Source organism: Mustela nigripes, chromosome 4 (assembly GCF_022355385.1).
Source record: "Mustela nigripes isolate SB6536 chromosome 4, MUSNIG.SB6536, whole genome shotgun sequence".
Classification (NCBI taxonomy): Eukaryota; Metazoa; Chordata; class Mammalia; order Carnivora; family Mustelidae; genus Mustela; species Mustela nigripes.
Window position 1 is genome coordinate 32,533,918 of NC_081560.1, and position 14,973 is coordinate 32,548,890.

At 39.5% G+C, this 14,973-nt stretch overlaps 1 protein-coding gene across 1 annotated transcript in view; it reads right to left on the minus strand.

Moving 5' to 3' along the window:
* The window catches only part of ST7 (suppression of tumorigenicity 7), a 241,790-nt gene that overhangs the window by 100,623 nt on the left and 126,194 nt on the right, over positions 1-14,973 (minus strand). The window contains exon 3 of the mRNA XM_059397510.1: positions 5,207-5,366. Coding sequence (XP_059253493.1) covers positions 5,207-5,366 — 160 coding nt within the window. The remainder of the gene's footprint in view (positions 1-5,206; positions 5,367-14,973) is intronic.

A 14,973-nucleotide genomic window follows, 5' to 3' on the forward strand; every position in this document is an offset into this window, starting at 1 on the left:
CTTTTTTTTTTTTTTTAAGATTTTACTTATTTATTTGACAGAGAGAGATCGCAGGTAGGCAGAGAGAGAGGGGAGGAAGCAGGCTTCCTGCAGAGCACAGAGCCAGATGTGGGGCTCGAACCCACTGAGCCACCCAGGCGCCCGTCACACAAGTTATTCTTAAACAATCATTATGAGTAACAATATCCATTTTCTTAAGTAGTTAAGCTTTAGCTGTTTTGATAACCTTTGAAATAACTGTTTTGAAAGAACTAGTAGTAAAGGCACAAAGGAACATATAGATAATTTTCAACTCAACAAATATGTTATTCCCTCAGATTCTATAGAATGAGAATAGGTATTAAAAAATGATGAATTTCAAGACCATTTTTATTGATCTGCTCTATTCAAGATCGTGTACTACTCTCTTCAAGTATTGCTAAGATGGTTAAATCTTTATCGTATCTCTCATACATTTCTCACTGATTATTTCTGACCTAAGTCAATCAGCTCAACCAAATACTATGGAAACTGTGAAGTAAGTTTATTAAATAAATGTTCACCAGGGACTAAAACAGTTTTAGGCACTTTCACAATTCAACTGGAGATCAAATCTATACTAGAACATAAATTTTAGTAGCAAAAGATTTTAAAAGATGTAATAAGCACTAGCTAAAACAATCATTTCAACACATGCATAGATGTAGCAAGGACAACTGAATTCCCCTAATTGAGATGATTAAAAAGCAACTCCAAAGCTTCTGGACATGTAGCAATTTGCAATTCTGCTAAGTGATGTATTTGAAATGCAAGCACTGAAAGGCCTGGACATAAAAGTGAGTCACTAAGCTAATGAGTAAACCTCACTGAACCCATAGCCCCATCTCCATGGAGCTGAGCCATCTTCCCCAGCATATTCACAGAGAAGTCAGTACATCTGGGGGACACTGCCTGATGACTGTCCTCTGACTTGCTATTTCTGAATGACCTCATTTATCCCTCAATGTACTCTGTGAAGTAGATACTGTTGTTATTCCCGGGTATGGAAATTAAGACGCCAAGGAAGGTTAAGTGATTCAACCAAGGTCAACCAAGAGATAGGGCCAAGATTAGGGCCACATCTGTCTGACCCCAGAGCCTAAGCTCTCGACGATGGGCAACTCCACCACTAAGCTGTTTCTAAGTAAGTTTGGCTAATATCACTTCTGAAATAATATAATGTATGGTAGTATAGGTTTTTTTAATGAAATTATTTATTTTACCAGTTTAGTAATTACATTAGTATTGAGTTTACAGACCTCACAGAGGATCTTGTCTAATTTTTTTAGTTGGGGCTTAAGACTTTGGATTCCAAGGCAAGACTACCTAGGTTACCAGCCATGTGACCTTAGACTGACCTTGGGCAGACAACTTAACTTACCTGTACCTCAGCTTCCTCAACCATATAACAGAGATAATAACACGACCTGCTTCTTACATATGTATACATATATACCATGTAAATATATACGATATATATTAAGATTAAGTGAGACTAAAATGAAATTATTTGAGACAGAGGCAAGTAACTATAAGCAGAATTTATCTAAAGATCTAGTTCTCTGCAAGAGAACACTAAGGTATCTCAGAGCATTTAAACTTGACTTTCGCAAGGATACTTCTCATGTGATAAAGCACCCTGAACTTTTCCAGATATCTTGAAGGCGAATGCTGCCAACCCTTGTCTTCATGACAACTTACTCAAGAACAGGGCAAATTATCAAACAGATGTCCCCATATCCAGATTCAAAATGTTACTTGTCCCTGAGAACTCCCTCCCTTCAGACAGGAAGAAGTTGCCCACGTTTTAAATCCCTGCATACCATCAGCTCATAAGCTGAGCTGAATTAAGAAATGGCAGTGAGAAACACAGTGACATGGCAAATACATCAGCAGGGTTTATGACAAAAAATGGTGGGTTAGCTCCCAAAAAAAGCAAAACAAGTAAAATGTTCATAAATATTAACCTAAGCCAATAAATATTAACCTAAAAACCTAAAAACTGGCTAGCTTAAGAAGCTGTATAGTTAACTACATTTCTTCTCTGATCCAGAGAAGTTTTTAAAAGAGTCTGCACCCAGGCCAATTTGTACAGAAACAAACAACAAGGTATTAATAGTTCTTAGTTCGCCTTGTGACAATCATAGTCCTCCCACTTCCCATAACCCCACCCGAATCATTCTTAAGCAGGTCAGGTCTTTCAACTTTCAACCAAAACAAATGACTCCTTAAGAGCTACACTATGGCTTTCAGATAAATCAAAGTTTATAACTAATAATTTCAGGGTTTTGGGGTTTTTTTTTAAGTTTTTCAATTATTTTTTCTCAAATAGGCAATTAAACTGCCTCTGCCAATATCCATGGGATTTCTTAGCCATGTTTTATTTCATGTAAGTTTCGCCAAAGAACTGTCTTGTCATTCTCAAAGAAAATCAAAAGATTCACCCTTTTGTTATTAAGGCAACAGCCACTGTATGATTATTAAGGGAATAGGAATTGTTAAGCAAATTCCTCTTTTTAGGAAAATGTGCTATTAATTACCCTCAGCTTTGGACTTCCTTTTTCCTTTACTTAGATGAAACCAGACTATTTAATAGAAAGTGATTAAAAGTAAGACAAAAGACAATATACTTTAATAATACTTTTCTTATTCAAAAATAAAAATTACCACAGGAAAAGAGAAGTGGAAAATAGTACTAGTCCCACTGAAACCATACTCACACACATGTCTGTTGAGCTAAGTCAGCCAGATTTTAGAAACCTAGCTGTCAAGAGGGCAGACTGAACCCTAAATACACTTAGATAAGGTAATTTCCCCTTTGCTAAAGGTAACTATTTGAACATTCTTATCAATAAGATCAGATCGTAAAATGCTAGATCATAAATGCTGTACCTCTTATATACGAAATGAACAGAAAAACTGCATGCATAGAGCAAATACTAGTGGAACTGAATTAATAATAATATTCAAAAACTCAGTCGGGTAAAAATTCAGTACAAATGAAACTGGGAATTTCCATGATCATTATTTTTGAATATGTTTTTATAAGGGGCTGAGGTTCTCCCTTTTAAAACTGCCATAAGGGGTGCCTGAGTGGGTTAAAGCCTCTGCCTTCGGCTCAGGTCATGATCCCAGGGTCCTGGGATCGAGCCCCGCATCGGGCTTTCTGCTCTGCAGGGAGCCTGCTTCCTCCTCTCTCTCTCTCTGCCAGCCTCTCTGCCTACTTGTGATTTCTGTCTGTCAAATGTGTGAATAAAATCTTTAAAAAATAAATAAATAAATAAATAAATTTTTAAAGCTGCCATAAAAGCACTAAGAATAGCATAAAGATTTATATAATGCATAAGGCTTACTTCAAGTTAGCCATAAAGAGAAACAGCAAAATAATAGTGACAGTAAGAAGAACTCTTCATTGCATTAAGGAATGATATCAAGAAATTTAAGTTGTGTAGAGAGAGAATTTTAATGAAAATAAAAATGTACTCACAATGAAGAATGAAGAAATAAGGCTGCTTTCCATTTCTAATCTGTTAACTTCCTACGATGTTTTATAGCACTCAAAGACTATAGTAATTCAAATCAGACAAGAGGTCTTCATGGCAGATGCGAACTAAGGGCAGTTATCCACCATGGCTTATGTGATGATGACTGAATGATGAAGACCCCTCCCCTTAGAATAATGTGCTACATTTGTTAGAATAGTGGTTAGTGTTTCACGTTGTTCAACTCTCTCTTTGTTTTTTCTGTTTGTTTGTTTGTTTGTTTGTTTTTCCACAAAATGAGTAAGTTCAAAGTCCCAGACAATTTTGTTACCTGAGGGGTGCCATCTCTCATACCCTTTAGGATGAAAAAAAATGTGTACCTGGTGGTGCCCCCTGCCACTCTCAGATGGCTGGAAAAGGGTCTACTGAAAGGGCACCAGATCAACAACAGAAATAAAATGTATGTGCAATGCTCCCTGATGCTTATTACCTGGTGAGATGGTTATGAAATGCGGACTGAGACTGAGTTACTCTAGGAGAAAGAAAGAAGAAAAAAAACAGATCTAATCTAGCTCTTTAACTTCTTCCTCTTCATCCTTGAAGTACCAGAACTGGTGCCTTCCCCTTCAAGAAGCAAACTTCTTCCCCCAGTTTGGGTCAGGAATCCCTCCTTTGTTCTCCACAGTATTGTATGTCCCCCTCACGTAATCACAGCACTCACCGCTGTGTCTCGTTCAGTAGATGTGAGAGTTCCATGAGGACAAGAACTTTGGCTTTTTTTTTTCAGTCATAATATTCAAAAGAACCTGTATTCATATTAGGGACATAGGAAATGTTTACTGACCTGATAAAGAGACCAAGCTAAGAGACCATATTCTTCCCTCTTCTTTTATGAATGGAGAAATTATAGGCCTTGCCATGCACTCATTTGTTCACTCACTGAGTTTCAATGATGGAGCAGACACTCTGCAAAATGCTAGAAATACTGCCATAAAGCAGCCGAAACATCACAGTGTGATTTGATAAATGTTACTAAAGATAAAAATGCTACAAGTCGACAAAGGTGGAGAGATATTGTGCAGCCTATCAGAGAAGGCTTCCCATGAAGTAACACTGGAGCTGGGTTATGAAAAACGGGCAAACACACCAGAGAGGGAGACAGACTTCTAGGAAAAGGGCCATGAGAAAACATGGCATGTTTAAGAAATGAAATGGAGAGGGACAGGACTGCAACTGAAGCCATAACTGGCAAGAAAGGTGAAAGCACCTTATGCTATGCGAAGGAGTCTGGGCTTTATCTTCAGTGGAATGGAAACCAAGGCAGCTTTTTAAGCAAAGGGGTGACGTGATTACATCTAGTTAGACAGAAGGTTCTGCTGTTATCATGAAAGAGAATGGAAACATTCAGTAAAGTTCGACAAACTAGGGAAAAGGAGGCCAGAGACTCAGGCTAGAAATACTGACCTAAGTAAATGAACCTTAGCTAAACCGAAATGGAGAGAAAATAAAATTAAACAAAATAAATATTTCCTTTCCTTGTGATGCTTCTATTCTATTTCCCTGGTAGAAGCTGTCAACACCTTGGGAAAATAAACAGCATTTTTCTCCGGAGACTAATATTTAAATAACAACGTATTACAGTCTTATAGTTATAATAATTTAGTAAAAATAAGTAAATCATGTTCAAACTGAAGGACTTTCCGTACCTGAGACACTTTGCCTGTTGGAATCTGAGTCCCCATTGCTGGAGTTAGAATTGTTGGAGGAGTTGTTGTCAACCCCTCCCAGGAGGGGGCGCAAGTGGCTTACTGAGACTTGTTCAATGAATGATGTTCCATACTTGCGAAAATACCACCATTCAAATATCTAGAATAGAAAGACAGTAAGAGTGATTATGGTCCTTGTTACTGTTCATGATTTTTCTACACATACCCAAGAAATATACTGCATTTACTAATTACATCCACCTTAAATACTTAATTTTTACTCCAAAAATTCTGCTTAATTTATTCTAAAAATTAAGAGTTTAATAAAATTAGAACACCAATTACATTTTAAATTCTCAATGTAGTTTCCTCCACTTGATACTAGCTTTCAAAGAAAATCCATAACTACAATCATGGATAAAAGAACACTGTTAAAAGCTGCTCAGTATCGTTTTCCTCCAAATTTACTACTATTCTAACAAAATCACCATGGCAGAAAGACGACTCCAGAAATGTCTACAAATAAGCAAGTTTTAGAAGTATGGCTTATGAAATATTCCAAGTCTTGGCACCTTACATTCTATTAAAGCCATACCTGCATAAAAATTTTAAGATAACAAAATTTTACTTTTATTTTAAAAACAAGCATTTCCTTAGAGAAATGCTGGTTTTACAGAAAGAATGGAAGGCATCCCATTTCTTGTACAGATAGTACTCAACTACTGAGAGACTTAGCAATGTCCCACCTGCTAAGAAGTGTTTTATAAACATAAGCATCTGTTGAACACCATTAAGGTTTCCTAGTTCACCAGCTTACCAATTATTATATACCATGCATTACAAAAGAGAAAAGAGGTACCTTTCATTATTAAAAGGAAAGAAGCAGTAACACTCATATGACTAGGCTGCAATCATGACTTCTAAGCACTGGGAAAACAAGCTACCTCCCCTAAGCCTACTTCCCTGGCCCCTTGGTCCCTCCAGGGAACACTTTCCCACTACTGTTCAAAGCTACTGTTCCCACATTCTTTCTTCTCTTCCTTGCCTTATTTGGGATTTGTTCCTTAAGCAGCCACAAATCATCACACAGAAGAAATTTAAGAATCAGCTATATCCCAGAGTCTCATAGGATTAACTATACCATATTTTTATAATATAATACAGAATGTCGTACTAACATATAATTAATTACTTTTATGCTTACCTATTTCTTTTTTTAATGTATTTTTTAAAGATTTTATTTATTATTTGACAGACAAAGATCACAAGTAGGCAGAGAAGCAGGCAGAGAGAGAGGAAGCAGGCTCCCTGCTGAGCAGAGAGCCCGATGCGGGGCTCGATCCCAGGACCCTGGGATCATGATCTGAGTCAAAGGGAGAGGCTTTAACCCACTGAGCTACCCAGGTGCCCCTCTTTTTTTTTTTTATTAACATATAATATATTATTTGTTTCACGGGTGCAGGTCTGTGACGTACGCAATCATACACAATTCACAGTGCTCACCATAGCACATACCCAACCCAATGCCCATTACCCAGGCACCCCATCCCTCCAAACCCCCTCCCCTCCAGCAACTCTCAGTTTGTTTCTTGAGATTTAGAGTCTCTTATGGTTTGTCTCCCTCTCTGGTTTTGTCGTGTTTCATTTTTTTCCTCTCTTCCCCTATGATCCCCTGCCTTGTTCCTCAAATTCCACATTATCAGTGAGATCATATGATAACTGTCTTTCTCTGACTTATTTCGCTTAACATAATACCCTCTAGTTCCATCCATGTCACTGAAAATGGCAATATTTTGTTTTGTGGTTTGTTTTTTTTTAAGATTTTATTTATTTGACAGAGATCACAAGTAGGCAGAGAGGCGGGGTGGGGGGGAGCAGGCTCTCCACTGAGCAGAGAGCCCAATGTGGGGCTTGATCCCAGGACCTTGAGATCATGACCTGAACTGAAGGCAGAGGCTTTAACCCATTGAGCCACCCAGGTGACCCTGTTTTGTGTTTTTTTGATGGCTTATGATTACGTATTCCATAAAAACAAGATTTTGTTACCTACTCTGGAATGGACTTTGGGCTATTACTTAAAAATCAATGTTTTCTCTTTTCCACTCTACCAAACAAACAAACAAAACACCTTTTAAGACAAAAAGAACATCTGTGAATGACTAAAAGGAGACATCAATCAAATCAAATGTTTCCAATTCTATGACAACTCTAATTTAATTCCAAAAAGTTACCCCTCTGACTATATAAATTTTCACATGTTAAGTCATTCCAGTAACTTCAGTGGGCAGACATGGAAGAGAATATGTATGAAAGCTAAGAAGGGACAGAACTAGTCTATAACGTGTAGAATGCTAGGAATAAGAGATCTTCCTTGAAGCAACAAAGCTAAGAATGGTAAGCTGACAAACCATGAATCCAAGGAGTCTGTTACCTCAGGCAAGTTATTTCACCTATTTGAACAGCAGTTTCTGCAACTGTAAAGTAGAAATCATATTCATTCTTTATCTTCAAGGGTCCTCCATTTTCACACCCATGTAAAACACCTAGTTTCAATTCCCATGTAAAATCCCCAGTTCAGTACCCATTGCATGTTTGGTTCTCAAAAGTAATAGCAAAGCTACCATTTATTATATTGACAATGTACATACCTTCCCTGCACGGGACATCTGACATACTGATGCCCTCCGCTGTCACTAGTCTATGATTCAGGCTAGAACAGCATCTTCTTGTCTGTTACTAAGTTGTCAGCTGAAAGCCCGAGAAATCACTGTGAAAAAGGGTACTGCTCACCATTCAGTTCTGACCACTCAACAAAGCCCTTAAGAGATCTGTGGCTTCGCCTTTATTAGAAGAGACGGAAGGCTCCAAGCAACCCAAGAACAATGGGCACAGAACTGGCAATGGCTCTCAATCACTGTGGTGGAGAGCTTTTGTTACCCTAAGCTTTTGCACTGCTTTCTATATTATGCTGCTGGGCACCTGCCAGGACTTCATTCACTCAGTCACATGCAGGAAGTGCTCCACACCAGGCAAGAGCTGTGCTCCAGGGTTATATAAAATGTACATGTGGCCCCTGATACCACGAGTCCATGCCACAGACCACAACACCTCTCACAGCTTCCTCCTGGTATAGCCTATACCCATCACAACACACACACACACACACACACACACACACACACGCACATACCTTGGAACTCCAGATTTCTCAGTTTCTGCAGAAGAATCACACAATGTCAATACTAAAAGGGACATTAAAGGGCCATGCACAATCTCCATTTAAAGAATGAGGAATGACCAAAGTCACACCACAAATTAAGTAGCTGCTCAGCCTAAAGTCCCAGATCTCACCAGGGCTCTGCAACAAGACATCTTGTTGCAACTCTGTTGCATACTGAAACACAGACAGATGTAGCCTATCATTTTCCTTTTCAAATCTTTATATCCTACTGCCTTTCATCGACTCTACTGTCCCTTTGCCTTCTCAGCCATCAAAACCAATCCAGAAGTAGTTTATCAAGTGGGACTGGATAATTCATCCTAAATAATTCATATTAATGAGGTATTTGCATGATAATAGGAGACAGACCTTCCATCGAGGATTTCTAATGCAGGATTAACAGATCTCAGTAAAGACTGGGTTATTCATGCAGCTATTTGGGGGGCAAGGGTGAAGTCTTCTCAGGCCTGTCTTTTTCACAGCAGCAGATGCCTTCTTATCTATCATGGTCTTTCTTTGTACTATACGAATGTCCCCAGTATCCTAGGGCAGAGACTCTAATACCTGTTGAAGGAACAACTTGCAAAAGAAAGTAGGGAATGACCTGAAGCCTTCTTAAACCTCAAACTAAGTCTTCTAATTTGGGGTTAGCAAAATAATTTGCCCCTTATCCCGAAACGTGACAGGTTTGGGCCAGAACCTCACAGGATTTTTAAATAGCTGCACACATCCAAATGGGCAGATGGTGTTATTTAACACACACATATTTGATGTCACTTTGAATTCTTCTCCCTGGTGCATAACCGACAATGTAAACAGCAAAGCTCTTATAAACAAATCAAGATTTTAAAATTAGTCCTTGGACATGCTAGTAGCTTAGTGGGCTTTGCCTCAGTGGAATAAAACAGGTTTTAATCTGATAACCATAGAATTAAAATATAAATTTACTATCTCAAGTCTTAAATGCATAATCCCTTTAGTGCTTTTTTTCCCAATTCATGCTTCACGCCAAAGATTATACAGATCAAGTAAGACGAGAACTAAAAATCATCCATTCAATGTGGCATTTAGGAAATCAACAGTTGCCCTCCCATCTAGCCGAGTTCAAAACTCATATACACTTCATGATAGCCAAGTTGTGTGACCTTGTTTGGGTCTCTTGATTCTCTGGGACTCAATTATCTGATACACAAAATAATGTCACAGTAAGCCCTCAGTTAATGTTGGATGGATACACAGATGAATGATTACAAGACTGGATGGATGACAAGGGCTGGCCCAGTGCTTTAATGGAAGATAGTCTAAATCAACAGCAGGACCAATGAAAGGTCTTCTGTTCTTTTTATTTGTTGTTTTAAAAAAAAAAAGATAGACTTATATAAATTTGTGGAAGGGTAAAGAATCTAATGAAAAGAGAGACATTAAAGATACAAAAAGTACAAATGACCAAGAGGCATGATGCCAAGAGCCCAGAAAGCACATCCACCCTACCTTCAAAAGGTAACCTACCACTTCTTGCCAAAGAAAAGGAAGGATGAACGATGAATAGAGGGGAACATTCTATTTTGGAAAATAGGGTGTGATATGAGCTGCTACACCAGTAAGAAGGCAACAAAGGGACAAAGTGGGTGACACTAATCTCAGTGGAGATGACAGTAAGGCCTGCCTTCTGAGAATAAGGAAAGTAGGGATAGAATTGCAAACGTGAGAGTCGACGTAGTAGTTTGGATCTATATCTTGCAGGACAGAAGGACCAAAAACTATACTCAGGACCCACATCATATTTAAAATTTGTCAAGTACCCCATTGTGACCCCCTCCATACTATTTGGCAGAAGTAGAGAGAATGACCAAAAAGCACTGGCATTAGGGGTAGAGATCCAGGTTTGGAGCTGATCTAAAGTACTATTCTCCCACAGGGAAGGAAGAAAAATCTGGCAAAGGGATGAACAAACAAGACCCCTCCACCTACCCTGCAAACCTAAAAGCTGAGTCTTTCCTGAAGATGGCTAGATTCTTCCCTAGCCAATAAGTCCTCTTCTTCCTGAACTACATATTCCATATACAAAACACTTCTTGTGAATCAGGGACTTCCCTATACCCTATACTTAAAAATGCTTCAAGATTCCCATACAGCAGCACCTTAGTAATTCCACACCAATTCCATTAAGCCCACAAGAAATACAAGGATGTCTCAGCCTGAAATTGGCTAAGTGCTTCTTAACGATTAAGTAGGTAATAATATCACAGGTGCATAGATACAGTGATGTTGGAGATTAGAAAGAGAACATGAAACTTTCATGTAGTCTGCTCCCAAATAGAAAGATGGCAAAATTGACACCTGTTCTAAGTCTTTAGAAATATATCTGGTGGTATATTTGGGCAAAAGGGGGTCTTCTGTGCTTAAATGAGATATCAAGGCAGTGGGCATGGATTACATAATATTCATAATCTTTTTAGTTTCTTGTTTGTCTCTGCACCTAGTGACCCTTCCAGAGTTCGCCCCTACCCTGACCCCAACTCCACATGACAGACTGTCTTTCCCTTCTGGTTCCTGTTATGTTTTGTTTAGGAATACTGGCGCCCTATAGAAGGGGTCTTAGCTTCCCACTTCCTTGGTCTTAGTCAGTCCCTCCTCAGTCGTGTGCCCCTAACCAATGGAGGGGGGCTATGTGAAGAACTGGTATTCATGCCCTTCACTCGTTTTCCTGGCCACCTATCACCCAAGTTTTAAGAAAAGAGAGAAGACAGAAAAGTGAGGTTTTCTTCAAGGTCAATAGTCAATGATCCATCTCCACCTCCATGTCTGTATGTTCACAGGATGAGATTTACCACTGTAGCGTTAATGAGTATGGCCTGAAGAGGAGGGTCGCCCTCCCAGGGGTAGATCAGGAATCGTACTGACATGGGGAGAAGCCATCCTGCACCGTGGGCCTCGGGCCCTGCCAGTTCATGCCATGAGGCCGCTATCCTCATGGTCCCCCTCCTGGAGATTCAGATTCAGAGTCAGTTGGTCTGGAGTGGTGGTTGGATCCATCGCTTTAAACAAGCTCCCCAGATCATTCTGACACAATCAGTTCATTCATTCACTCACTGGATCTCTGTGCTTTCAACAAATATTTTATGAGAGTCTACCCAGGCATTATATTATTGTATATAAAAAACAGATATGGTCCCAGTCTCTGTGAAGCTTCATTACACAGAGGACAAAGGCCATAAATGATGACACAAATAAAACATAATTATAAATTGTGGTAACTATCCATGGTCAATTGGATAAAGAAAAAATGTCTCCTCCAGGGAAGGGTGTAGTGCCCATCCTTCTCTCTCTTTTCTCTTCTTTTCTTTTTCCTTCTTTCCTTCTACCCCCTTTCTTACCTCCCTAACCCATTTCTATGGATCTATTAAAATAAAAACGTCAACTGTTAGATACTACTGCTACCCACTTTCTTGATCAACACCATTATGAGAGGCAGAATGATACTATGCCAAGGCAGCAGAAATTTAACTTCTAGTCCTCACTCCACCCTTACCTACTCAGGGTAACCTGAGCAAGTCATAAGCTTTCCGGATGCCTAATCTTTAAGTCTTTACTGGTTTAAACTGGATGGCTTCCGAGGGTTCTTTTCCCCAGCACTGCAAGGACATGATTTTCAAACATCTCAAATTGTGCTCAAATCTAAACTGATAAAGCCAAAGCGCAGTTTTGTCCCTTTATCTGCTATGCTCACTCACCTTCTTCACTTCTGCATGTCTAATCATTAATCTGATCCACTCAAATACTCCTGTCTACAGTCAGAGCCTGACAGACACATGTCTACTCTCTGGTCTGGCACTTTGCTTGGTCTCCTGTGGAAAATCACTAATTTTTATGGTGACCCCAAGAAGCTAATCTGATAAAGCTGAATGAGCCTCAGTTTCCTCTAATCATCTGCAGGCTCCCCTACCATGTGATCCCCACAGCATCTCTCCTTCTTTATTGTATAGACAAGAGATAACTTGTTTCATAAATCAACACATTCTGACATTTATATAGAGCTTCCCACACCCTAAGAGCCCTTCCAATCAAGTTTCCCTAAGTCTTTTTTGACTGGTACCTCCAGAATCACCATCATTAGGGTGATCCACACATCTGTCAATTAAAGTGCTATCTCAAGTTCAAGTCAAGTTCTTTAGAGGGATACGGAAAAGTTGAAAGGATCCCTAACAATCTTCCAGTCCAACTTCCTTACTTTTGAACAGGAAGAGATGGAGGACATGATCAAAGAGATCCATATTCAAATTTTACCACTTCTCTACTATATAACTTTGATCAAATTATTTAACACTTGTGTCTGTTTATACTCAGCAGCATAAAGCCACTGCTTTATCTACCACTTAGAATTTTTAAAGAGAATTAAATGAAGTAATATATGCAAAGTGCTTAATATCTGGCATAGAGTAGGGCCTCAATAAATGGACCTTTTGATACAACTTATTCTTAATTTCATCTCTTCTACACTTTGCCAAAAACATAATTTTTTACATGTAATCTATGAGCTAAGTCTTCTACTATTACTATTCTAATTTCCTCCCTCTTTAGTTCTTAATTCTCACTTTTTAAAATTATACCTTAGATGCCTCTTTTTATATATATTCAATATATGTGTAAAATAGTGTAGGTGTAGAATGTAAAATGTGTAGGTGTAGAAGCATGTATACATCCATGTTAATGGGGAATCTATGCATTAAAGTCCATATAAGATACAGCATTTTCCCCGTTCTACCAACATTTCGAAAAAATTAAAGGGAGCATTTTCTCCACATAACCACCTTCCCACTCTCAAAAATAAAAAGAAAACCCAGAAATCTTCTCCACTGAAATGAACATTATTCTGAGAGGCTACTTTAAACAAACTGGACATGTCCTTGCTAAAGCAACTAAAAGACTAAATTGGTTGGTTTGGACTGTGAGGACAGGTGCAGTTCCTGTGGCTGGAACTGGATTGAGATGGGAAGCCTTGGGCCAAGAGGCCAAGAGGACAGAGGGGCCGCTTGGAGTTAAGCAAGGGAGAGAGCTGGCCAGATGAGTATGTGGGCACGAGACCAAAAGGGAAGAGTGAAAGGTAGGTGGTGTAACCAAACTCTTTGCTGGCTTTCAACCTGCAAAATTAAGAAGAAGCAGTGATGTCTAGTAAAATACACATCGATTAGTACTCATCTGTTTTTAAACACATTACTGTAAAAGACAGTAGCATTTGCCAAATACATTTTACTTTTATGTATATTTGTTCAGTCAGATGACTTTTTCAGGGTGTTTTTATTTGCCCCTCTTCTCCTAAGACAACACACTGCATGACAATTTCTGTCTCCAGCATAGGAATCCTGAGGTCCCCAAACAACCATTTCCCCAGAGGCATCCCTGTACTTTCAGTGTTCACTGCTCGGCTCTCTGTCCATCGCTCAGGGGAGAGCAGTTAGGTAATTGTCTCTCTGTGCCAGCAAACAAACCACTAAGGAGCTGATCCTTTACCTCAGTGCTGCCTCTCCATGAATGCACTTGGCAGAAAAGAACAGTGGCTGAATAGAAACCTCAACCCTGAGTACATTTCAAGGGCTACCAAAGCTAAATCCTTAAAGGCAGGACAACACCGATGCCCATAATCTCTCAAGCGGGAGGCTAAAGCTATCAAGAACTATTCTTGCATCGTAGCGACTTTGCCCTCAGTAGGGACCGAGCATTTTTGAGCAAGGCCTTCCAAAATCTTCAAGCATCATGGGTTTTCTGAAGCTCAGAGTTTCACATCAAGCACAGCCGGTGCCTCCTGAGAAGGCTGCAGGACAGATGCCACCTGAGACGCTCCGCACTGCCTGTCTGGTTTCAGCAGCTGCCCCCCGCCCACCCCCTGACACACACACAGGAGAGGTGGTCCGGCGGAGGGAGTCTTGCTCTGCTGAAATCCCTTCATTTGGAGAACAAGAAAAGTAAGCAGGTGGGATTTCACCTCCCTGAGTTGGAAGGTAAAAGGATTGCTGGGTCTAGGTTACCAGAGAAGAAGGAAATTACCCACACCCTGACACTCAATTTATAGCCTAGCGAACCCACACCAAGATAAAATCCAGACCCACCATTTGTCCCGCAAGCTAGGAAAACAGCTGAGAACTTAACCAGAAGATGATGAAATGTGTGACAGCCTGCCTGGGATGAACTCCTGCTTTTCACTATTTGCCAGAGATGTGACCTAAGGCCTGTTACTCACTTGCCTATGCTACCTATTCAGCCTATCCATTAGTAAAATGTAACAAGGCTGGCAATTACCTCCTCCTACTGTTGTGAAGAGTAAATGAATTAGCATGTAAAGTGCTTAGATCAGTGCCTGGCACACAGTAAGCACCATCTAAGTGGGTAAACCATTCTTAAGTAAACACCCTTGAGGGAGGAATACACAAACAAAAAGCTATTTTCTGCATCAGAGTGAATTACTAATTTTTAGCATGAAATTGTTATTCAGATTACACCTAAAAATTCACTTTCTTTGGTTTGTTTAATCAAAAAATATTTCAAAGCT